Raw genomic sequence first — 23,941 nt, 5'->3', positions numbered from 1 at the left:
AATGCCAGACTTTTTAGGTATTTAGGAGTTTGATAGGATTAGGCTGTAGATGGGAACCGAAGAAGAAATTACTATGCATGACTGTTGACTTACTTTATATTTAAATGAATATATCTTAAATACACTTCGAAAATGTTTTAAAATGAAGGAATTACTTGAATAGTAAATTATCTGTGCAGAGACTATTCTGGATAAAGTAGATAAAAGTGCTATTTATGTGTAATATTGCAAAATATAAGTGACATGTTTGTACATATTAGTTGGGGTAATGCATACATACCTTTAGTGTGTGTGTGTTTGTGAGATGATCAGAGTCATCATTATTTACATCTCCTTGGATTTTACTACTTTATGTGTGTGTGTTTCTTAATTCTTTTCACCATTTCTTTTGTCTGGCAGTTTGCCATTAGCTGCAGTAGAGAGTAGTTGCTCTACTTAGCCATACAACACCAGAGCATGGCAACCCCCTTTAAGTTTTGGTGTCCACTAGCTACCCTTCACATTCCTGGCTTCTTTTCTAACTTCTAGTGGCCCCTGTTACACTAATGGCTTTAGAAATACTTGCAATATTACATAGTCATATGATATGAAATGGTTTTGCATATGTGTTCTAAACTATAAAACTATAATTGTGAAACAAGCTAATTATCAGAAATGACCCACATACAGGCACGTCAAGAGGAGCATGCTGCTAATATTGGTCCCGAGCTCCTGAGGAAAAAGCGCACAACTCTGGCTGAAAGAAATACTTGTCAGCTCTATATCCAGACAGACCACCTGTTCTTTAAATACTATGGAACACGAGAAGCTGTGATTGCCCAGGTACTTAAAATTGCTCACTGTGTTAGGAGTTCTCCTATTGTTTTCTTAAATAAAAGCTAAAGAAAGTATATAGTTTCAGCTGTGCCATGGGGAAGTCTGTAAACTAAGTGCAAAAGAAGATGGGAAGACCAGTTTAGGTTTTGGACTGCAGAAGATAAAGGAAATAATTTTTTAAATTTGCTGATGACGCTGAAACTTAGGCTTTTGTTATTCTTTGTTTTGTTTTGATAGGAAAGTGTTTGGACTTGGGGCTGGCCTCATGCATGGTAGACAAGTATGAAACTTACCTTTGAAAACAATTCCATTTTTATTTTGAATTCGAAAGAAAAAACAGGAACTTTTCCAATGAGTAGTGTATAATTTCTGTTTTGTATCTCATTGTACTTATATAGTGTTTTCCAAGTAAAATTATTTATAGCTGTCCTCCACCTTTCTCCCTGAGAACAAGGGTGGCTTGAGTTCTCTCTCAGCTGAGACTGTCCTTGAAGTCATGATAACCCATTGTTTCAGTCTCCTAAGTGTCCTGGGATTACAGGTTTGTCTACCACACCAACTATGGTAATGTCTATTAATCCGAATAAAAATAGAAATGTTTTGAGGGTAGCCTTTAAAATGTCTTTTTATGTTAAAGATACCAAGAGAAAGTTTAATTTATGCTTGACTCAAAGGATTTGTGTCTGAGAAGATGGAGGTACTCTGCGATAAATGATGATTTCATTTTGGTGGTGGGAAAGACAGTGAGGGTTTTTAAGAAATGTGAAAAATGGAAAGAATACAATAAGCTATAGTTTAGGGATAAAAGAAAAATGGAGAGCAATAAGAACATTCAAAGAGCAGGAAACAGCTTTATAGATAGACAGTGTAAACTGAGAGGACATGGATATTCTTAAATATCCACAGTATCTTTTGAAGATAAAGTGCTCTTGGTCATTCACTAAGGATTGAGGTCATGAAGAAAAGTGACCCTTTAAGGAGGAGTCACCATTTGAGAAAGGTAGAGATGGCTAAAAATGGGAAACTCAAAGGCAAAGAGGGAGGAACTCTTTGTGAAGCAGGCAATATAATCATGCCTAGAGAATTACCTGAATCACTACAGATGATTTCTTTCTTTCTTTTTTTTTTTTTTTTATTTTATGGTTTTTCGAGACAGGATTTCTCTGTGGCTTTGGAGCCTGTCCTGGAACTAGCTCTGTAGACCAGGCTGGTCTCGAACTCACAGAGATCCGCCTGCCTCTGCCTCCCAAGTGCTGGGATTAAAGGCATGCGCCACCATCGCCCGGCGCGAATCACTACAGATGAGAGTGGAGCACAAGCAGTGAGAAAACTGAACAGGCATTGGGAGCCAACCCTTCAGTCCTGCCTTCCTGTTCTTTAGAGTGTTTATCAGCAGAGACTGCTTTTGAAATGTTCTTATTAATGCTACTTCTTTGCCATTTTCTGTGCCTTGCCAACAAGTTTTGAAAGTTTATATACATATTTACATGTAAGCAGTAGCCAGGGTGCTGTTTTGTAGATGAGTTGGAAGGTTGCATGCAGAGTGGTCAGATGGCCAGGGCTTAGGTGGAAGTCAACTAAGTAAACAAATAACTCTTGAGATCATTCATTAAATTTATTTCCTTTTCGTGTTTAAATACATGTAGTACCCTTTTAGAATTCAGATTATTTATCTCCCATATACCTCACTATAGTAAACCTTTGTTAATTTATAGGAATCTTCTCTATATCATTTACCAGTTTATCCCTGGCCCCTGAGGCTGTGCCTATTACATAGAAAGTAATCAACAAATCTTTGGAATTTCTGCCAGTGCAGCAACAGAAGGACTATTGTTGAGAAAGGAATGCATGCCCTGATACTGTTAGGTTCGTGTACAAGTGTTTGAGTCTTAAGGACAAATAAAGATATTCCAGGCATTAAGGTCTGTAAAAAGAAGGGGACATGGGACTCTGCAAGCTGGACTGATGAAGCAGTTTTTAATAGGACTGAAGTAGGGGTGCACTTACTGATTGGTTCATTGGTTGGTTGATTGGCCAGAGCCTGGGAAAAACAGTGTCCTAGCTCAATCATCTTTTCCATTCTGTTCAACATACAGCATAGACATTTTAAAATTTATTTGTATAGCATAGTTCTTGATGGTACAAGAAGAAATTGATAATTGTTTTCATATTTCAACAATACCCCTAAAATGTTTTTTTTTTTTTAATCACTAGATATCCAGTCATGTTAAAGCAATTGATACAATTTACCAGACTACAGACTTCTCTGGAATCCGTAACATCAGTTTCATGGTGAAACGCATAAGGGTAAGAAACTCTAGAAAAGGCATTTTAAAAAGTAATAAATGGTCTGGAAAGATGGGCTCAACAGTTAAAAGCACTCATGTACTTTCAGAGGACTGGTTGGGTTCTGAGCACCACATGATAGCTCAGAAACTGTCTATAACTCCTATTCTAGATGATTCAGTATCCTTTTCTGCCCTCTGTGAGCACCTGCGTACATGTGATGAATTTACATACATGAAGGCAAAATACACATAAAACAAAAATAAATAAAGCTTAAAATTAAAAAGTAAGGACCAAGTTTGCAAAGAAAGAATATACTTGCTTTTTACTTCATTTTTATACATGAAATAACATAATTTAAATCATATTTACTCTTGCTGTTTCTCTTTACTCTTGGCGCATGTGTGCTTGTATGCATGTACACATACAAACTTGAGTTTATGATTTAAGAAACAAATTCAGGGACCTGGGGAGATTGTTCAATTGGTAAAATACCTGCTGTGCAAGTTTGGGTGCTCAGAATTTATGTAAAAGCCAGGTGTGGCCTCATATGTTCATACTCCAATACTGAGAAAGCAGATATAGGCTGGTCCCTGAAGTTCATTGGCTAGGCTGGCTAGTCAGTTTGATGAGCCCCAGGTTCAGGGAGCAAATGTCTCAAAAATTAAGTGGAGAGTATTAGAGAAAGACACCCAGTGTCAACCTGTGACTGCCACATGAACATGTACACTTATCACTGCAAGAATCAAATCTGCAAGTCCTTAATCTGTACTACACTAGAGGTAAAACAGTACTACTTTTTTTGTCTGATAAACGTTGCTTGACTTCTCCCCTTTTTTATTGCTAGTTTTTTAAGGTTTGCCTTGTGCATGTTGTTTTGGATGTATCTCTTTTGTTATTCTAGAGCAGAGGAAAAATAGATACAGTGTTTAAGCAAAATTAGAAATTGGAGAAACAATTATATTATAATCTTGAAAATTCACAGTTTACAATATATATATATATATATATATATATATATATATATATCAGATTTTGAGAAGATCTCTAAGAAATAAAGCTGTTACTCTACATTTGGCTATGAGAACCTCTTCTGTTTGTAACTCTCCAGACCTGTTGAACAGAACCATAGGGTACTGAGTGTAATTTCTTGACGTTTTTGTTATACTGGCTATAACTAAAAATTGAACCTAAAATTCAGATATATTAAAAATAGGTAGCTAATATTTAAGTGTTACTGATTTAAACTAAAATAATCTCAGTTACAGCCCTCCAGGCTCCCATATTCTTCACTGATACACACATATCTTCAAAGTACCAATAAATTTACTAAACTCTACCTTTGACCAAAAGTTGTTAGATATTCACTATTTTCTATTGTTGTATTTTATTGCTTTGGAAAATTATTGTTCTAATTTATATGCAAATAAATGTTGAATAACTGATAAATTAGGCTAAGTAAATAATTTTCTGAATTTCTTAAATATATGTGCATATCTTTTAAGACTCTACGTTTTTAACTGGATATACCTAAGTTTTAAAAAGACTTCATCCTCTTACAAAATTTTTATCATAAAGTTTCTTTATATTTTCATATTTTTCTTAAAGTAACTCAATAAGAACTATAAATACTAGACACTTTTAGTACATATACAATATATATATATAAATAGCTGAAGATGTTCCTTACTTTCAAAGCTAGTGTAATTAAATCTTGCATTGGTTTATCTCAAGGGCAATATAATTTACATTATGAGTCACTCCTAATCAATAGAAATCCTTAAATGTGTAAGTAAATGTGAAAAGTGGTTTGAATATTGGATTTATTGGCAAAACAATAAAATGTAACATAATAGAGTGGGTATCTAGCAACTTTGGGAGAAAGGTAGAGCTTAGTAAAATGATTGGTACTGAAGATGTATGTGTATCAGTAAGAATATGGCAGCTTGGAACATCATAACAGATTATCATTTTAGTTTAGATCAGTAGTACTTAAAAATTAACTATTCATTTTTAATGTAGCTGACAAAAATTTAGATGCAGTTTTTAATTATGGCTAGTATAAGAAATGTCAAAAACTTATTTCCATATGAAGTAGATAAACCCATTTTAATGGGTTATGATAATATATATATTTGCCTGATTTTGGATAGTTTTATATTAAATGACTATAACCAAAGGTGTACAGTTAATTGATACTTAAGCCAGAAATTCTGAAGCATGTCCTTAGATTATTGTTTCCAGTGGTGTTTGTGTTTAATACTGCCTCCCAGCCTCTTGGTTTCTGGAGGGTGTGGAGCCTAGGAATCTGTAATTCTCACTGTATCAGTTAAAGCTGGCCTTTCAGATTGACTAAATTTGCTTTCTAGAAAAACGTTTACTTTCATATATACCTTTTATATGACCTATTACCCAGTTGGGGTGTGATTTCTCAGGAAAGCGAACTGCTCTAGTGGTTAAGCTGTTAGGAGGGCATCTCTGGAGGAAACAAGGTTGACACTTGAATGTGTTGTTCAGTAAAGATCTGTTGTCAATTGTTCTTCAGATTAGGAAGGAGAGACTGTGGAGAAGAATAGCTAAGTATCAAAAGATCTGCAAGAACAGTTTAAAACAGAAGAGTTGAAAGTAGAATTCAGAATTCTTGTGTATACCAAGAAAATACAATAAATTAAGAAGTTAGTTAGGTTTAACTCATGTTCAAGAAAAACCAGGAAAATCAGTCTTGAATTCCATACTTATTTGATGTTCTAGTTATTAGCTGATTCTGAGGTTTTGTATCTTTATACTCATCCTCATTTATAGAACTCCCATAAAGAGCCTACTTAGACAGCTGAGTTTGAGAACCCAAACTTCCCTTATTGGAACTTGGGGAGGTACAGTGTCTTCTCTCCATGGCTTCTGTTCAGGACTCTGGCAGATGCTTGCTGAGAAATTGAACATCTCAATTTCATTTTCCTTGTCCTACTTTCCTTTTGTTCTTTTTGTTTGTGTGTTTATGGTTTCTGTGACCAGTTCAGGACTGTGTGGGAGGAGGTGGGTAGAGAACACTAGTAGTAATTACTTATTTAAATTATTGTTTTGAATTTTAGATCAATACAACCTCTGATGAAAAGGACCCTACAAATCCTTTCCGTTTCCCAAATATTGGCGTGGAGAAGTTCCTGGAGCTGAATTCTGAGCAGAATCATGATGACTACTGTTTGGCCTATGTCTTCACCGACCGGGATTTTGATGATGGTGTTCTTGGTCTGGCATGGGTTGGAGCACCTTCAGGTAGGTTGTGTAATGTCTTAATACTTGGAAGAAAAAGCAACCTTGGGGGAAGATTAGGTTTTACTGAAGTAGGAAAAAACTGTGCCTGTACAGAACTTCAATTCACATAACCTGAGTTAAGATCAGATGCACAACAGTGCAAATGGTGGGATAGATGAAACAGCTTTTTGTTTTGAAAGGGATATAAGAGTTGACCTTGTGGTGTACACACCTGTAATCTCAGCTCTCAGATTGAGTCAGAAGGCTTGGTAAGTTCAAAGCCATCTTGGACTATATTGGAAGACCCTATCTCAACTAAGTAAATAAATAACTAAGTAAAAATTTTAAAAGAGAAATATGGGAAGTACCCTGATTTTGGCATTTCTAGAAGCTGACACAATTTTGGGGGGAAGAAGTAGTACTTGTGACATCATAAAAGGGAAACCTACATTTTCCCATAAAAACTAAATGCTACTAAATTCCCCTGCCGCCTGGAATAGGGCCTGAGAGTCAAGAGGAAAAAAACTATGCTTTTGCTTTGTCAAAAGAAAACAAAACAAAACCAAAAACCTTATTGTCTTTTCTGTTCTGCATTGAGATAAAGAACAGAGAAACTGGTAAGAAGCAACAGATAGGAAAAAAAGAAAGAAAAAACCTTCATTTCCTTGGGTCTTTATTTTAACAGTAGACATGTGCAGCCTGAAAGGAGCTTGACCATCTTTCTTGAAATATTAGATTCATGTCTTTTACATACATAACTGCTTACTTTCCTTTTAAAGAAGCTTTATTGTTACTTAGAACAGTTTTTAGAGTTGTGTTATGGCGAGTTCTCCACTCCCATCCTCGTACTGGTTTTAAAGAATGCTGTCTAGCAGGGTTGTAGGATGTCGTATGCTGATGTCAAATGATTTTCTTACGATTAGATGGGGTGTGGGCTTAGGGATGCTTAGTATTTATGCCTAGATTTTGGGATATTTGGACCATCGCTTTGTGATACTAGTCATTTTGTTAAAATGGCACTGGGTAAGTTTTTATTGTTAGATTCTTTGCGTGGGTGAAATAGGACTCTACTTTGGTCTGTCATGAGCATTGACAGAAGAGTGAGTCTTCAGAATGGAAAATGTGACCTTTTTTTCCAACCTCTATCCTCATTTTTTCTCCCTTCTCTGCTTTTTCCTTTTGAGTTAATAACCTTTCCCCGTTATTTCAGGTGAAAAATGCCCTCTAACTTGACTATTAAATCCTCAACTCTGGGTCTTAAAAGGATTTTTCCAAAAGCTCTTAGAGAGAGGATAGGCAGAGAGATTAGAGGCCAGAGTGAGGGAAGGAAGGAATCTTTTCAGTTGCCTTCATACAGGGTTTCTGCCTTGAAATAACACCAGCAGCTTTGTCCACAGTAACTGAACTAATTTTGAGTTTGATATACACTTGATTTTACAAGGAATGTTGCATATATAATCTACTTGATTATCCCAGGATAATAGGTCCTGCCTCTCAGTAGAGGTTTGTTACATTTTACTGACTGCATTTCTTTCTTTCTCTCTCTCTTTCTTTCTTTCTTTCTTTCTTTCTTTCTACTAAAACGCCCTCATTTAATTTTCCATAGCTTTTATACCCAATGTAAAGGGGGGGGGGTAGCAAAAGACTTTATCAACATGATACAAATGATAACTCAAAGAAACACTTTGAGACATCAAATCATTAGCATTCTGTTGTTTAGGTAGTGAAGTTACTCTAGACCTGAAGGCAGCCACTCCCCAGGTGACCTCATACAAAAGAAGGAGCAGAAGTACATTTGCATTTCCTGACCACCTGTTAGGATCAAATGGGGCGCTCTTAATGTCAAAAGAATCAAGTGATCATGTCCTGAGTTGGCACATGCAATATGCTTGGCAGACAAGGTAGAAATGTGCCCACATTCTAGGGCTCTTGATTGTCACATATAATACAGCAATTCCAGGTCAGAAAAGTAGGCACTGTACATTTGCCCTGTTTAGTATTGTATTTTTCCTCTTTTCTTTTGAAACAGTGACCACCCAACCATTTTTCACTCCCAGCTTAAAAAGAAATAGGGAATGTCTCATCTGGGTTTCAAATGAGAGGCCATTGTCCCTTTGTTCTGTTAAAATCAATCAGAATCTTACCCAGATAGGGGCTTCAGGTTACCACAAGGTATGTGTTTGCAGAGGTGTTTACACTGAAATTAAAAAACAAAACCCATGAAAATCATTACACAGAGAACCAATAATTATAAGCACTTCCTTTTGTAATCACAGAGAAGTAAAAATATAAGGGGCATATCAACTTCAAGAAAAGAAAATAAATTGAATTTTGTCTGGTTGTGCTAAGCCACCTGGTCAAGGCCTATAGTTATGCTACGTTTGGTTGCTGCTGCATTTTGGCTTCTTTGTAACCCTGATTGAATTTGCTGCACTGTTCTCCTAAAAAGTGCAGCTAGATTTGTCATTTTTTTTTTCCTTAGAGTAAAACACTCTGGAAGACACACATTTTCTTCTTTCTTAAGAAAAGAAACTGGACATGGGAACGCTGCTATAATTCAGCATTATCATGTGGAGTAATTGTTGAGGCTCTGTGGGAATAGAAGTGGCACTAAGAGCCCTGGGCTCTTATTTGCTTTTATTTTTTTAAATACATTTTGGTAAATTATGTTGCATCAGATTAATTTATATTATAATTTATTTTCCTTCCTTTGAGACTCCATCTTTTTGCTTATGTCTTACTTGTGTTTGTTGCTATCTTGTTTTTTAAAGATAATACTTCATAGCTGACTTATTGGGTTTAATAGTCTGTTAGTATTTCTTAATCTTTTATTTTTATTTGATCTAATTAATCTTCATTAATTATCCTGTTGTTTAATTTGCCCTAAATTTAATTCATTAAGTTCTGAAGTTATTTCACATTTCAAAAATTGGCAATAGAGAAGATGTTATGTTCTGGTTAATTATCGCAGAGTATGTATGTAGATTTTGAGCTGCAGTCCTCTTTGCTTACCCAGTTGATGCAGGAAAATGAGATTTGAAATATATTAATAGTAAGTTTCTTGTCTTTAAATCTTTTGTTGTTTTTCAAATTATCTCTTCTTTTTCTTTTGTTCTGGAATCAAGACATCATGTACTCTGCTTCTTCTTTCTTACTTAAGGCTTTCTTGTAGTTGAGTGCTATTTTAAGTGTCTTTGATCAAAGACCCAGTATCTTCACAGTGAACTGTATTGACTTGGAGATTCCTACTTAAAATTATGCCATGCCTTTAGTGGCACAATCAGAAGGAGATTGGTTCCCAAATAAAGACGTACAGGGGGTATGGCTCAGTGGCAGAGTACTGGCTTAGCATGTATAAAGCCTAGGGTTTGGTCTACAGCACCAGGGGAGAAAGTCAATCCAAAATCAGGAAAGATTACTATACAGTTTTCTTCAGGGTTAAATGATAACCTGTTATCATTTGATACAGTGATTTTGTAACAAAATAAATATTATTTTTGAGATAGAGGGTTCACTGAATTTATGTTGAACTTGGGACCTTCTTGTTGCAGCTTCCCAAGCATTAGTGCTGGGATTACAAGTAAAACCTTTAAGTTAGATAGCGCTCACCTTCATTCTATTGCATTTCATTTGCTGAACCTCTTTAACACACCTCCGACATGGTTTTGTTGAGGTATGTTCTGTCCTGTAATAACCTGTCTCAGTGTATCAGATAAGTGAACAAGGCTGTAGCTTTCTCAGTTAGTTACTGCTTTTGGTTTGAATGAAAAAAACATTCCTCATTCTGTTCACAGGTTTTATTTCTCTGTGATTACTCTGCAGCATAACCTTACATAATGTAAAGTAGTTACTGAGCTTGAGTTAGAGTCAACTTAGCGAGATGTTAGATCTCTAATTGATTTTCTAGTATGTCAAAACTAGTTGCAGTATTTAAAAACCATAGTTTATAAAATAAAATTTAGTATCTTATTTTTTTCCTGTGTGATTTGAGTTGCTCCAATATATGCTATTAGTCTATAATTATATTAAACTCAAGACTCAGAACAGTTGTTAAGGAGGTTAAGCAATATATAAATCACAGAGACTGTATTTAAGAAGCATATTCTCAGACTTATATATGATCTTGCCTTAAGTTAGTTAAACCTAAAAAATACAGTAATATGTCGGGTTGTTTTTTTTTTTTTTTTAAATGTGCCTATTTACTCTTTTTTCTTTTTAACTGTTGTGCAGTGTGGAGTCTTCTGTGCCTGGTTCAAGTTCAACAGGAGTTATTTTGTATCAGTTTCACATGACGATTCTTCACCAAGACAAGATATTCATTTACTACTTGCTCAGAGTTAATGTGTGGTGTATAATTGTTCTAGAGTACTTACTCATAAATTTAATTTCCTAGTTCCTAGAATGATGTAACCTTCAGAAAAAGAACAGGAAGGATCAAATAGTCATAAATCACTTTCTGTTTTCTCTGTTGTTTCCTTGCAGAAAAGGGTGTAGAGAGAGACCATCCTGAAAGCTGTCCGTGCTTTGTGGGCTAACTCTGCACTTGGCTTATTCTTCACTTTTCCTTTTCCATGAAATGCATTATGATTTCAGTTTGCTAAATCCTAACAGTTTTTCAAATTTATGTGTGTTGCCATATATTTAATAGGATTAAAACAATAGATTTTTGTTGTTTTTATGAGGACATGGGAACAAAACAAGGTCTTATTAGGCTAGTTTGAACTTACTATTCTCTTGCTCCAGTTTCTTGAACGCTAAGATTACAGGCATATTCTGCTATGCCTGGCTGTACTCATGCCACTTTTGCCGTTCTGCTTCCAGTTGCCTTCTATTAAATGTTTTAGCAGGAATTTAAAACATTAGACTTTTAAATGGCTTAGTAAAATGTTTGTATCCTAGTGTGTTGAAACTAAAATGAAATAATTTGATTATCAGAATATTTTAATCAATTTGATTTTGTCTTTTAAAATACTGGGGTGGGGGTGATGGCTCAGTGGTTAAGAACTGTAACCCTAGGGATCTGGTACCCTCTTTTGACTTCTATATTTACCCACACATGTGCGCATGCTCACCCCCCACATATATAAAATTAAAAATGAATCTTTAAAAATAATACTAAATAAGAAGAACTGTTTATTTAAATAGTAAATTTTTGTGATGCTAAGAACCAAATCCAGGATCTTGGCACCTGTGCTACGTTCTTTTAAATATGAACATAGACTAAAGAATTTCTTCTTAAAATATTTATAAAGTTAAAAAAAATAAACATGGTGACATATGTTTGTAACTGTATTTGGGAGTCTGAGATGAAGTGAATGGCAGATGGCCAGCTAAGTAGATTTTTCTCATTTATTTTTTTCTTTTATTTCTTGTAACTGCCTTTAGCTATGAATATATTGTCATTTTGGTCTTGAACTCTAGAGTTCTTGTTAATGAAAAGACAAACTACAAAATAGGTTACTCTGCTTACTATAAGTCATTTCTTTTAAAATTTGAAAATGAATTCAGGGAACCTTGCAAAATCATAATTCAGTTTTTTTTTTAATTTCACAGCTGCTAAAGAGTTGTGTGACTAGTCCAGTAACCTTGTAGCAAACTAGATACTCGTATTCTTCCATATTTCCTTTCTTGCCTTTCCTTTCTTCCCACCTTCTCTCTACCCTTCTTTCTTTCATTTAATTTAATAAATTTTAATTTATTTCTTAAATTCGTGTCATTTAGTTAGTGTTTCACCAGTAGAACTCTTGATAGATGCATTGAATCGAAGAACTGCCATCACATGCTAAACGCTCTTCTCTGTTTGTAGATGTGACTTTTGCAGAATGTAATTAAGGATATTTTAACTTTTGTTTAATTTATAAGTTTTCCATTTAAAAGATGAAGGGGTATATGCTTTGATTCAGTATAAATGTGTACTTATTCAAATTTAAAGAAAACATTTGTTTTGGTATGTTAATGGCAGCAGAAACTTTGATGCTGAGAAACATGTAAAGATTGTGTATTCAGTACTAGGGTTTCTTTGCAGGGACCATTAACATTTTATTTTAAATAATTTTTTTTAAATCTTGGACTACGGAACTTTGGAGTATTTGAGTCATTTAGGTACCAGATGTATTTTACATTGAAAAGTATATATGTTTTAACTCCATATAATGATTTCATTTATTGTTTACCCATTTTTTGGAGGGGAATATATAACTAATTTAGACTTTTTACTTTATTTTATTATTTTTTAAAAATCTGAATTAGGAAGCTCTGGAGGAATATGTGAGAAGAGCAAGTTGTATTCAGATGGCAAGAAGAAGTCGTTGAACACTGGCATTATTACTGTTCAGAACTATGGCTCTCACGTGCCTCCTAAAGTCTCTCATATTACTTTTGCTCATGAAGTTGGACATAACTTTGGATCTCCAGTAAGTACAGCCTAATTATTAAAAAATTTAAAAAGTGACTAGCTTGACTTTTATTTCCAATGATATTTTGCTGTCATGTAGTGTATAAATGAATGTTTAGTGTTACTGTGCCAAAGCACAGCGATGTAATTGACTATACTGAAAATAAGAATTCTGTAAAAGCACAGAATTTTATCTGGCTTCCTTGTGGGGAGACAAGTTTGAGATAGAGTCTCATGCAGCCTAGGCAGTCTTGTCCTGACCCTCCTGTCCCTGCTTCCCAAGATCTGTGGATGCATCAGCCAGTCCCTACTCTGCCTGGCTCATTCAGACAGAAAGTGATCTATCTGTATTTGCTGGTTCTGAAATAGTCACCAACACATAATACACTCAAATTTCTTTTCAATGAGTCTCTTTTTAATAATCTACTACATTGTATGATGTCTTTTAGCTTTGTTTCTGTTAAAGCAGTATTGTGATTTACTTGAGTGTATTTTTCTGTTCTGATTGATACTTTACATTTTCTTACGATAAATTTCTGATACACAGAAGAAGAAATAGCAGAATAGGCCATGTTCCCACCATGTAGAACAGGATTTGGCAAGCTTTTCCCAAAGGGCCTATTTGAACATTTTTGTTAGGCTTTGGGGGTAACATTTTGTCTCATATTCCATGTTATGTGTTTCTCAGTTCTTCAAGTATGGAAAGCCTTTCCTAGCTTAGGCTGTGTAATAGCAGCTTATAGGTAATAGGGACTCATTTGCTGACCTCTAGTCAGTTATCAAGGTTTTGCCTCACCTGCTTTTTGCATTTCTTCCTTTTTCTTTGCTAAGATGTTTACATTAAAACATCATTACATATTTTAAAAAGGTTTCGTATATAACCACAATATGATTATTGCACTTACAACAGCTGTCTTTCCTACCCTGCAACACTTGGTCCATTCTGATGATTTTTAAGTGCTCTAAAACATTTATTCAACTTAGAAGTAGGAAATAGTTAAAGATTATGTCTGCTTTTAATGGAGCTTATCAAGTGCATGTTTGGGGAATTCCACTTGAAAACTATCTAAATTCATCTTACTTGAACCTTATCATATGTAAACATGGAATCATTTATTTTCATAATAATTTGTTAAAAAAAATACGGGTGGTGGTGCCACACACCTTTAATCCCAGTGCTTGGGAAGCGAAGACAAGCAGATCTCTGTGAATTCAAGGCCAGCCTGGTCTACAAGAGCTAGTTCCTTCCAGGACAGGCTCCAAAGCTACATAGAGAAACCGTGTCTCAAAAAAGAAAACAAACAAACAAACAAAAGGATAATTTGTTGGTTTTGAGGGCATAGGTCAATATAGAGTGCACATGTAGCATAGATGAAGCCCAGGGTTTAATTTCCAGCACCAAAATAAATAAACTAATAAAAATTTCATGAACTTGTGATTTAAAATTTTGAAAGGCACTTCTGAGTTTTCTAAGTTTTTAAAATGCATTGTCTCAGACTTTTCTTGTCTAAGTCTCCATCAGAAAATGAGAAATTATTTTCAGAAGCGTTCTTAAAGTATCAGCGATAAGCAGAGGGCTGATGTCGATGGTTATGTTGCAATTTCAGGTGCAAGGAAAAACATCCCTTCTGCACAGCCCCCTCCATCACAAGCCTTGCCAGAGGTGCTGTCATACCCTTTTTTCCAATACCATTTCTTTTCACTGCCCTAGAGCCTGGCTTATTTTATTTTTGTTTATTTATTATTATTGTTTTTTTTTTTTTGGAGACTGTGTAGACCATGCTGTCTGTCACTCTGTGTATACCAGGCTGGCCTCAAACTCTTGGCAGTCCGCCTGTCTCTTCTTCCTGAATGCTGGAGTTAAGGGCATACATACACCACCAAACCTGACTGACCTGTTTTACTTTAATGTTCATATAAACCTCCAAAGGAGCTCAAAATACAGATTCTTAGTGGAGTCTGAGTTTGTGTAGGCCAGAAGCCAGTGTAAAGTTTCTTTCTCCATTACATGCCACCCATTTTTTTTTTTTTAAAGGCAGGATATCTCACTGAATCTGGAGCTTGCCTTTTATCTAGTCTGACTGTTTGGCCTGTAAACCCCTGGGATTTGTCTGACTGCCAACTTATTGCCTTGTTCAACTTTGATGTGGGTTCTGGGAATCTAAACTCATGTTTGCGTATTTGGGTGGGACTTTACTTGCTCAACCATATCTCCTTAGTCCCCTCACTTCTCATCTTAATCTTTATCTGACTGCCAATGAATTGGCATTTAGTAAATTAACATTATTGTTTATTTTATAAATTGTTTAATAGATAATTTAGTTCTTGTTCCTTGTCTGTTTTGCTAACCTTTTCCTCTCCTACTTGACTACTTTTAATGACCTTGTCATGCTTAATCACACTCTTTCTTTGTGCATGTTGTGAATTCTACATATGCATGGTAGATTCTTAATAAGTATTTATTGAGTGATTTATAGATGAGCTGAACATAAACTCCCAAACCTTTCCACCTTGACATCTTCCTCTGAAATCTCGTTCTGCCCGCTTCCTTCCTGCTATGTCTCTGCCACACGATGTTACTTTCTCCCGGTGGTTTGCGTTATTCTTTATATTCACTTTTATTATCCCAAATATTTATTGTGTATTTGTAAGCTGCTTTTTAAAAATGTTGTAAAAAGCTGTAGTCACAAATGAGAAGGGTCCTACTTCTTAGTATGAGAAGTCTGATGTATTTCTGCTTTTACCAGAGTGGTCTTTGTGCAAATCTAGCGTAAACCATGCCACTCTGACTTGATTTCTGCTGGGTGATGGATGACACTACTGATAAGGTTTCTGTAGCACAAATAAAAACCCAGGGAAAAATATTGGGGTTCAACCTGAAGATCAGAAAAGCAAAGCAGCCAAGCCACTAGAGAGTTCTTACCTCTAAGAAATCCTTAGACGGAAAGAAAATGAGTTCCTGTCTCATCCTGTCTTATATTCCTCCCTAGTACTGGGATTAAGATATGAGATACCACTGCCTGGCCTTTAGTGGCTTGGTTTTACCTTCTGGTCTTCAGGCAAGCTTTATTTATTAAAATATAAATGAATTATCACTACAGGTTTTCCTATCTTGTATTTAGGCCTTGACATAATTCAATTCAAAGTATATATTCTATGTTGTCTCCTCTTACCTTTCAAATCCGATGTCTCTCCTGCTTCAGCCTACCTTACTTAGAAATCTTTTAAAAAATTATTTTTATATGTGTGTTTTGTCTGCATATGTCTCTGTACCAGATGGGTTCTTCAAGTCTATAGAGCAAAAGGTGTCAGAACCCTTAGAACTGGATTTTACAGATGGTTGTGAGCTTACCATGTGGGTACTGAGAGCTGAACCCAGGTCTGCATAAGTAGCAAATGCTTCTAACTGCTACCATTAAAAAACTTAGACTCTTCAGTGCTTATCTTACACAGGCACACTGAAACATAGATATGATTTTTTTTTTTTCGAGACAGGGTTTCTCTGTGGCTTTGGAGCCTGTCCTGGAACTAGCTCTGTAGACCAGGCTGGGCTCGAACTCACAGAGATCCGCCTGCCTCTGCCTCCCGAGTGCTGGGATTAAAGGCGTGCGCCACCATCGCCCGGCTAATCAGTACTGATTTTTAAATACATTCTTAAATCTTTTTCTAAATTTCTATGAATATTTTCTCCTTTTTTCCCCTCTTTGTTGCCACCCTCTTCCTCTATGTCTTCTTTTCTTTGATAGGTTCTTACTGGGTAGCTTAGGCTAACTTCAAATTTGTCTTTTTTTTTTTTTTTTTTTTTGGTTTTTCGAGACAGGGTTTCTCCGTGGTTTTGGAGCCTGTCCTGGAACTAGCTCTTGTAGACCAGGCTGGTCTCGAACTCACAGAGATCCGCCTGCCTCTGCCTCCCGAAACTTCAAATTTGTAATCTCTCTGCCTCAGCCTTTTTAATGCTGGGATTGCAGTCTATCCCACCAAAGGTAGCTTTTGAATTTAGGAAGTAGTTTTGTTGCTTTCTTTTCTAACTGAAGTTGTAGTATACTTGTGAAACTTTACTCTGTATTTGAACTCTGAATCCTTTTGGCTTCCAGTCAAAGTAGTCCTTTGTGTATATGTCTGTATTAGAGGAGTTGGGGGGGGGGGTCTTTTTACTTCTTTGTCAGTTTTGTTCCTGTATCTGAAGTGGCAAATAGTAAGCATCCTTATTTACAATCTGTTTTCCTTCTATAAGCATTGATGAGATCTGTTACACCATTCCTGAATAAATTAAAACTAGGCAGGTAGATCACAATTTGCTGTTTTTAAGAATGTAACTCTCACCGGGCAGTGATGGAACATGCCTTTTATCCCAGCACTTGGGTGGCAGAGGCAATGAATCTCTGTGAGTTTGAGGCCAGCCTGGTCCACAGAGCAAGCTCCAGGACAGGCTCCAAAGCTACAGAGAAACCCAGTCTCCAAACAAACAAACAAAAAAATGTAACTCCTTGCAAAGAGGTTTGAATATTTTAGTACTTTATGTAGAACTGGGTACTCTAATATTTACTGCCTTGAAAAGTAGCAAGTGATTCTATGATCACATGAAGAGCTATACTGTTTTGGAATCTTTTTATTTCTGTTTCTAAATTTAAATGATGACACTCTTGTTAGTACCATACTTAATCAGAAACCAAATTGAATTGTAAGGAGTAGAACCATAAAGCAAGTTAATACTGTGTTCAGAGCAAGTAGTTGCTAGAGGCTGAATCTGGGCCCAGGAGAAAAGCAGGGCAGTATTAGGAAGAGTAAGATTGGAATAGAGGTCTCTGATGAGAAAAATATAAAAATCAAAGTGACCTAGTATGAATTGTTTTTGTCTGCAGAGAGTGATGTTGTTGGTATTCAAACCAAGATTCAGTTGAATACAACTGCCATTTTAGTAGCTAATATTTTTTGTTCCTTGCAATGATGAGTACCTTAATTCCTTGAGGATATTGTGTATGAGGTTTGCTTTCAATGTGTGAGTGTGAATATTGAGGGTAGTGTGTGTGTGTGTGTGTGTGTGTGTGGTACATGCAACTGAATGTGCACCTTTGTGTGTACATGTAAAAGTCAAGGGGATGGTGAGTGTTTTTCCTCAATCACACTCAAGGCGAGTGCCTTGAGACAAGTTCTCTGAGCTAGAAGCTTGCCATTTGGGCTAGACTGGTCGTCTTGTGGATTTCTGGTATCTGTTTTTGTATTCCAGAAATGAGGTTGTTACAGATAAGCATGACCATGTCTGGTTTTAATTTTTTTCTTAAAATTGTTATTATATTTTATCTATTTGTGTGTCTGTGTGTGTTCGCTTGTGTTCCATAGCATGTGAGTAGAAGTCAGAGAGCATGTGAGTTACTTGCATTTGGGTCCTGAGGATTAAATTTAAGTTGCCAAGCTTGGTGACAAGCACCTTTACCCCTTGAGCCATCTCTCTGATCCTGTGCCTGGCTTTTTTATGTGGGTCCTAGAGATTTGAACTTGCATGCACAAGTGTCTTACTCACCAAGGCATCTGCCAAACCCTGGGTTGTTTTAGTGCCCATGTACCAGGAAAACAGGTGCTGCTGGGGCCCGCTACTTCATTCCAGTTCCGTACAGTTTTCTTTGAGAAAATTCAGGCAGCTCTTTTGGTGCCTCTGATACCTGAATAAATTACTGGAACCAAAACCACTTCTGTGCGTGTGCTCATACACAGAACTCTGTCTCCTGTTTATTCTGTAGTGTTTTGATCTCATGCCTTGAGTTTCTTAATTTCATTTAAAAGTAAAACTTGTGTTTCTGTCTCCACTCAGCATTTTACTCAGCTGTCTTTTGAACTCACTCATAAGGAAGCTGCCACTGCCTTGAGTTCTTACTCTGCCTTCCCCAGCACTGGTCTGGGTTTCATTTTCTTCTCTGCCTTCCTGAACCAGTTTTAGCAAGTAATTTACCATGTATTTTAATAAATGCTAAGTAATCCATATTATTACTGCCAACCTTAGAAGCTTCTTTTCAATAGTCTTTATGATGGTGTATGCTCAGTTCTAGTCCCAAATTACAAAGCTCTAAGATAGTTTGTGTTTAGACCTTTAGTTTTCCTTCTGTGAGCAAGTGCCACCATCCTAGGCAGTTGTTAGATCCTTCCTCAAGGAAAGTATAACTTCCACTGTTCTTCTGATGAGAGAATTCCACCTTAAGCAGATGACCTGGAAACCCTATTTTACTTCCTATTAATGTTACATCATATTCTATTTGGCAGCATGATTCTGGAACAGAGTGCACACCAGGAGAGTCTAAGAACTTAGGACAAAAAGAAAATGGTAATTATATCATGTATGCAAGAGCAACGTCTGGGGACAAACTTAACAACAACAAATTTTCACTCTGCAGTATTAGAAACATAAGCCAAGTGCTTGAGAAGAAGAGAAACAACTGTTTTGTTGGTATGTATATTTCTCAATATTTTAATTATTAACTTTTTCACACACTATGGCATGTATGTGGAGGTCAGAAGACACCTTGCTGGAGTCAGTTCTCTCCTTTTACCAGATGGGTTCTGAGGATTGAATTAGCTTGTCAAGCTTGGTGGTAAGTGTTTTTCTCTTGATGAGTCATCTTTTCAGCCCAAAATATTTAGGCATTCAGAAAACTAGAAAGAGTCTACTCTTGTACTCTAAGAATATCTCCCATCTATGTTTTCCAATTAAGACTTTGCTGTATTTGCTTTATCAAAATGCTTAGGAATTTGTTTGCCCCTTTGGAACTGAGTTGTAGATGGCAGAGTAATTTACATCTAAATACCAGCTTATATCTCAGTAGCTAGAGTTCAGTATTGTTTGAGTTTCTTCCTCCTTTCCCACTCATAAGTGAATTTCACTTTGTGTCTGTGTGTGTGTGTGTGTGTGTGTGTGAGAGAGAGAGAGAGAGAGAGAGAGAGAGAGATTTGACTGTATAGTGAACATCTTCATACCTCTTATCTTCTCTTTCTGACCTCATCTCCTCTTGTTCTCGTTCTTCTAGATAGTTTTGCTTCTGTGTTCTTGTCACAATATGTACATGGTTTTATGTGTTTGTATAAAAGCTAGAAACTAGAAATGAGAAGACAATATGATACCTGTCTTTGTGACATTGATTTAATTCACTTAATATGATTATCTCCAGTTGCATCTGTTTTCCTGCAAACACCAAAAACTGTCTTCCTCATGTCTGACTGACTCCATTGTGTATGTGCTGCATGGGTGTAATTCCAGCAGTTGGGAGGCAGAAACATGCGAAAGGTTGTGAGTTCAGTGCCATCCTGGTTTACATAGCAGGCTCCACGCCAGCCAGATAGCAAGACCCTGTCTCTAACCAAAGAACAACAATGAAAACAAATAAACAAACCAAAACCCAAAGTGTGTATATGTGAAGTTTTTTCATCTGTTCCTCTTGTTGGACACCCATATTAATTCCACAGCTGAGCTGTTGTGGATAGTGTGCAGTAAACAGAGATATATAAGTGCACAAGTCTTAATTGTACCATTTGGTGAATTTGGCAAATGTAAGTTTCCTCTGTAAACATCATTTCTGTCAGTTCAGAAAGTTCTTTATTTCACTTTGCAGTCAAGTCTCCTAGAAGCAATTGCTAACTGATTGTTTAACCAGAAGTTGTTTGCCTGTTTTAAGATTTTATACAGATGGAATTCATAGCTTTTTCCCTTTCTGGAATTTTACTTTTTACTTTCACATAGTGTTTCAAGGTTCATCACAATGTTTTATTCCTGTTGCTGAATAACTGTATTGTAGGACTGATCTAGTTTACTCATTGTTCCTGTTGGTGGGCACAAAGAGAACTCATACAGTGTATGTTTTCTGGTTTTTTGGTGTGTGTGTGTGTGTGTGTGTGTGTGTGTCTAGCTTGTTTTCCTTAGCATAAGCTTTTCAGGGTTCTCCCCTGTAATAACATGTGTCCCGACTCCACTCCTTTTTAAGGGCAAACAATATTCCACTGTGTAAGCATACCAGATTTTGGTCTTACATTCAGCTGTGTGTCTCTCTTGTGATGTTTACCAGATTGCAAATATTCTGCCTAGTCTTAAAGTTTTTTTTGTGCATCCTCCTTTTCCACAAGATTGTAAAATACTTGAATGTAAATATTGACTCACGGTCACTTTTGTATATAAAGAATATTCTAAGAAGGGTTGATGAATTGAGGAAGACTTCCAGATAAGTTTTGTCCCTACAAACAGATAAGATTTTAATACAGTTTTTATTGGAATAATTATAGATTCACATAAAGTTAGAATAAGCAGTAGGTGCTTAGTACCTTCATTGGTAATAACTTTCAAGTAGGGTAGTATCATCAGTGTGATGATGTCATTAGTGCACACTCCACACTCCTCACTCATATCTTCTCAGGGTGTTAGTTTCTTTTTATATAATTTGAATGCATGTGTAGTTTTATGTCCCACCACCGCAGACAAGATCTAGAACAGTTCATCGGGTCAAGGATACACAGTGTTATCAGCTTATAACCACACCTGTTTACTTATAACCGCACCAAGCTATCTCTTGCCTACTGCACTAACATCTTTTCTATTTCTAAAGTACTGTCCTTTTGAAAATGTATAGATGGAATTGTACAGTATATAGCTTTAGGGCATGCCTTTGTTCACTTAGAAGAATTTGCTAAAGATTTATCCAAATTTTATCAGTATTTTGTCCATTCTGTTGTTAAGAAGTACTCCTCAGTATCTAATGGATTGTTTAGTTATTCACTTGCTAAAAACAGCTGTGCTGGCTGTTTTCAAGGTTTTGTTTTTATCAATTAAATATCTATAAAATTCTTGTGGAGGATCTTTTGGATGAACATACATTTTTTTTATTCTTTTGATAAATACCTTAAGTCTAGTTAATAGACCATATAGTGGTCACTTGTTTTGTTTTGTAGGGTGACTGTACTATTTTACATTCTCATGATCTGGTTATGACTAGTCTCAGTCTTATCATCATCGGAGTTAGAATCTAGCATATTCACTATTTTTGGATCAATCGATTCTGGCAGGAGTGAGGCAATAGTTCCTTATTTTATTTTGCATTCCTCTGGTGACAGTGATGAACTTTTTCACACACAGCTTATTAGCTATCTTCTCTGGTGAGACGTTTGCTCATGTTTCTCAGCTGTTTCCAAAATACTTTTGTTTGTTTTTGCTTTATCCATTGAATTTGGGGATTTCTTCATATAATAACTGGTGGTTTTTCAGATAACTTGGAGAGTTTTTTGTTTATTCTTGGTATAAAGAGCAATCTTCTTTATCTTTGTGTTCTAAGTGCTAGATTATAGCTGTGTACCACTTTGCTGGACGCAGATAATGGTTTACACATGTTTTCTCACAGTCAGTAGTATATTGCTTTATCTTTGTCACAGAATCTCTGACTTTTTCTTTTAAGACTTTTCCCCCATAGGGTAGATTGACATTACATTGGTGCAATTATTTGTTACTGTCATTGGTGGTTGTTTTTCTGTCACTTACTACTGTTAGTTCTGAATGTAGAATTGCCTTGTAAAGGGTAAGAGTTTTCACAATAAACTTTGAAGTTGATTATAACAATGGATGTATGGATTGGTATGTGTTAGGAAGAAGATTGGGTGTCAGATACTGCACATGTATTTTCTGATCTTTTCTCTTGAATTACTTATCACATGAATGACAAAGTTACTGCTAGCCTTTTAAAAGTCAGTGTTTTACTTAGTGTGGATGTTCTAGTTGTAGAGTCCAAAGACATCATACAAGATCAGATAGTGGGCTGGAGTTTCAGTGACTGCTAAGATTTTCTTTTTCTTTTTTTTTTTTTTTTGGTTTTTCGAGACAGGGTTTCTCTGTGGTTTTGGAGCCTGTCCTGGAACTAGCTCTTGTAGACCAGTCTGGTCTCGAACTCACAGAGATCCACCTGCCTCTGCCTCCCGAGTGCTGGGATTAAAGGCGTGTGCCACCACCGCCTGGCCTTTTTTTTTTTAATTTTAATTTATTTATTTATTAAAGATTTCTGCCTCCTTCCCGCCACCGCCTCCCATCCTCGCCCCCCCCCCCCCCATCAAGTCCCTCTCCCTCATCAGCCCAAAGAGCAATCAGGGTTCCCTGACCTGTGGAAAGTCCAAGGACCACCCACCTCCATCCAGGTCTAATAAGGCGAGCATCCAAATTGCCTAGGCTCCCCCAAAGCCAGTACGTGCAGTAGGATCAAAAACCCATTGCCATTGTTCTTGAGTTCTCAGGAATCCTCATTGTCCACTATGTTCAGCGAGTCCGGTTTTATCCCATGCTTTTTCAGACCCAGGCCAGCTGGCCTTGGTGAGTTCCCAGTAGAACATCCCCATTGTCTCAGTATGTGGGTGCACCCCTCGCGGTCCTGAGTTCCTTGGTCTTGCGCTGTCTCCTTCTGCTTCTGATTCGGACCTTGAGATTTCAGTCCGGTGCTCCAATGTGGGTCTCTGTCTCCTCCTTTCATCTCCTGATGAAGGTTAATATTCAGGAGGATGCCTATATGTTTTTCTTTGGATTCACCTTCTTATTTAGCTTCTCTAGGATCACTAATTATAGGCTCAATGTCCTTTATTTATGGCTAGAAACCAAATATGAGGGAGTACATCCCATGTTCCTCTTTTGCGGTCTGGCTTACCTCACTCAGGATAGTGTTTTCTATTTCCATCCTTTTCTTTAGTGAATTAAGAACGAAAGTGTAAGTCTATCTTCTGGGAGTGGTTTTCACTCATCTGTGTTGTAAATGAGGCTGTGCTGGGCGTGGATTTCCTTCTATTCATTTAGTTCCCATTTTAAAACCTGAATTGGTGCATTAGAAAGAGAAGAACCTAAGATTTAAGATCTAAGAACCCCTGGGCCTCATCTGTTTGGTCATACTGGGGTATATGGCCTCTAGCAAGTCACAAGCCCCTTGGAAGTTAGTTTTGCTTACTAGAAAATAAAGGCATTTGATGCTTGCCATTCTCAGTAAATGGTAATGTCTTGAGGTGATTTTGTTATCTCACAAAGCAGCATTCCTAGTCTGATTCTTTTCCCCACATCACTTGTTTTAGTGGTGCTGGGGATTGAATCCACTACCCTAATTTCGAGCTTTAATGAGAACTTTAGAAGTTAAAGAAATATATTGAAATTATCCACCAATTTTTAGACCAGACTTTCTAACTCTTAATTATCTA

General features: G+C 36.4%; 1 protein-coding gene across 1 annotated transcript in view; it reads left to right on the top strand.

Moving 5' to 3' along the window:
• The window catches only part of Adam10 (ADAM metallopeptidase domain 10), a 103,773-nt gene that overhangs the window by 65,389 nt on the left and 14,443 nt on the right, over positions 1-23,941 (top strand). The window contains exons 6-10 of the mRNA XM_041679534.1: positions 670-822; positions 3,031-3,123; positions 6,192-6,375; positions 12,604-12,767; positions 19,004-19,187. Coding sequence (XP_041535468.1) covers positions 670-822; positions 3,031-3,123; positions 6,192-6,375; positions 12,604-12,767; positions 19,004-19,187 — 778 coding nt within the window. The remainder of the gene's footprint in view (positions 1-669; positions 823-3,030; positions 3,124-6,191; positions 6,376-12,603; positions 12,768-19,003; positions 19,188-23,941) is intronic.

Source organism: Microtus oregoni, unplaced genomic scaffold (assembly GCF_018167655.1).
Source record: "Microtus oregoni isolate MIOR12 unplaced genomic scaffold, Mior012 000032F_ref0000030, whole genome shotgun sequence".
Classification (NCBI taxonomy): domain Eukaryota; kingdom Metazoa; phylum Chordata; class Mammalia; order Rodentia; family Cricetidae; genus Microtus; species Microtus oregoni.
This window is presented reverse-complemented; position numbering and strand designations above follow the sequence as displayed.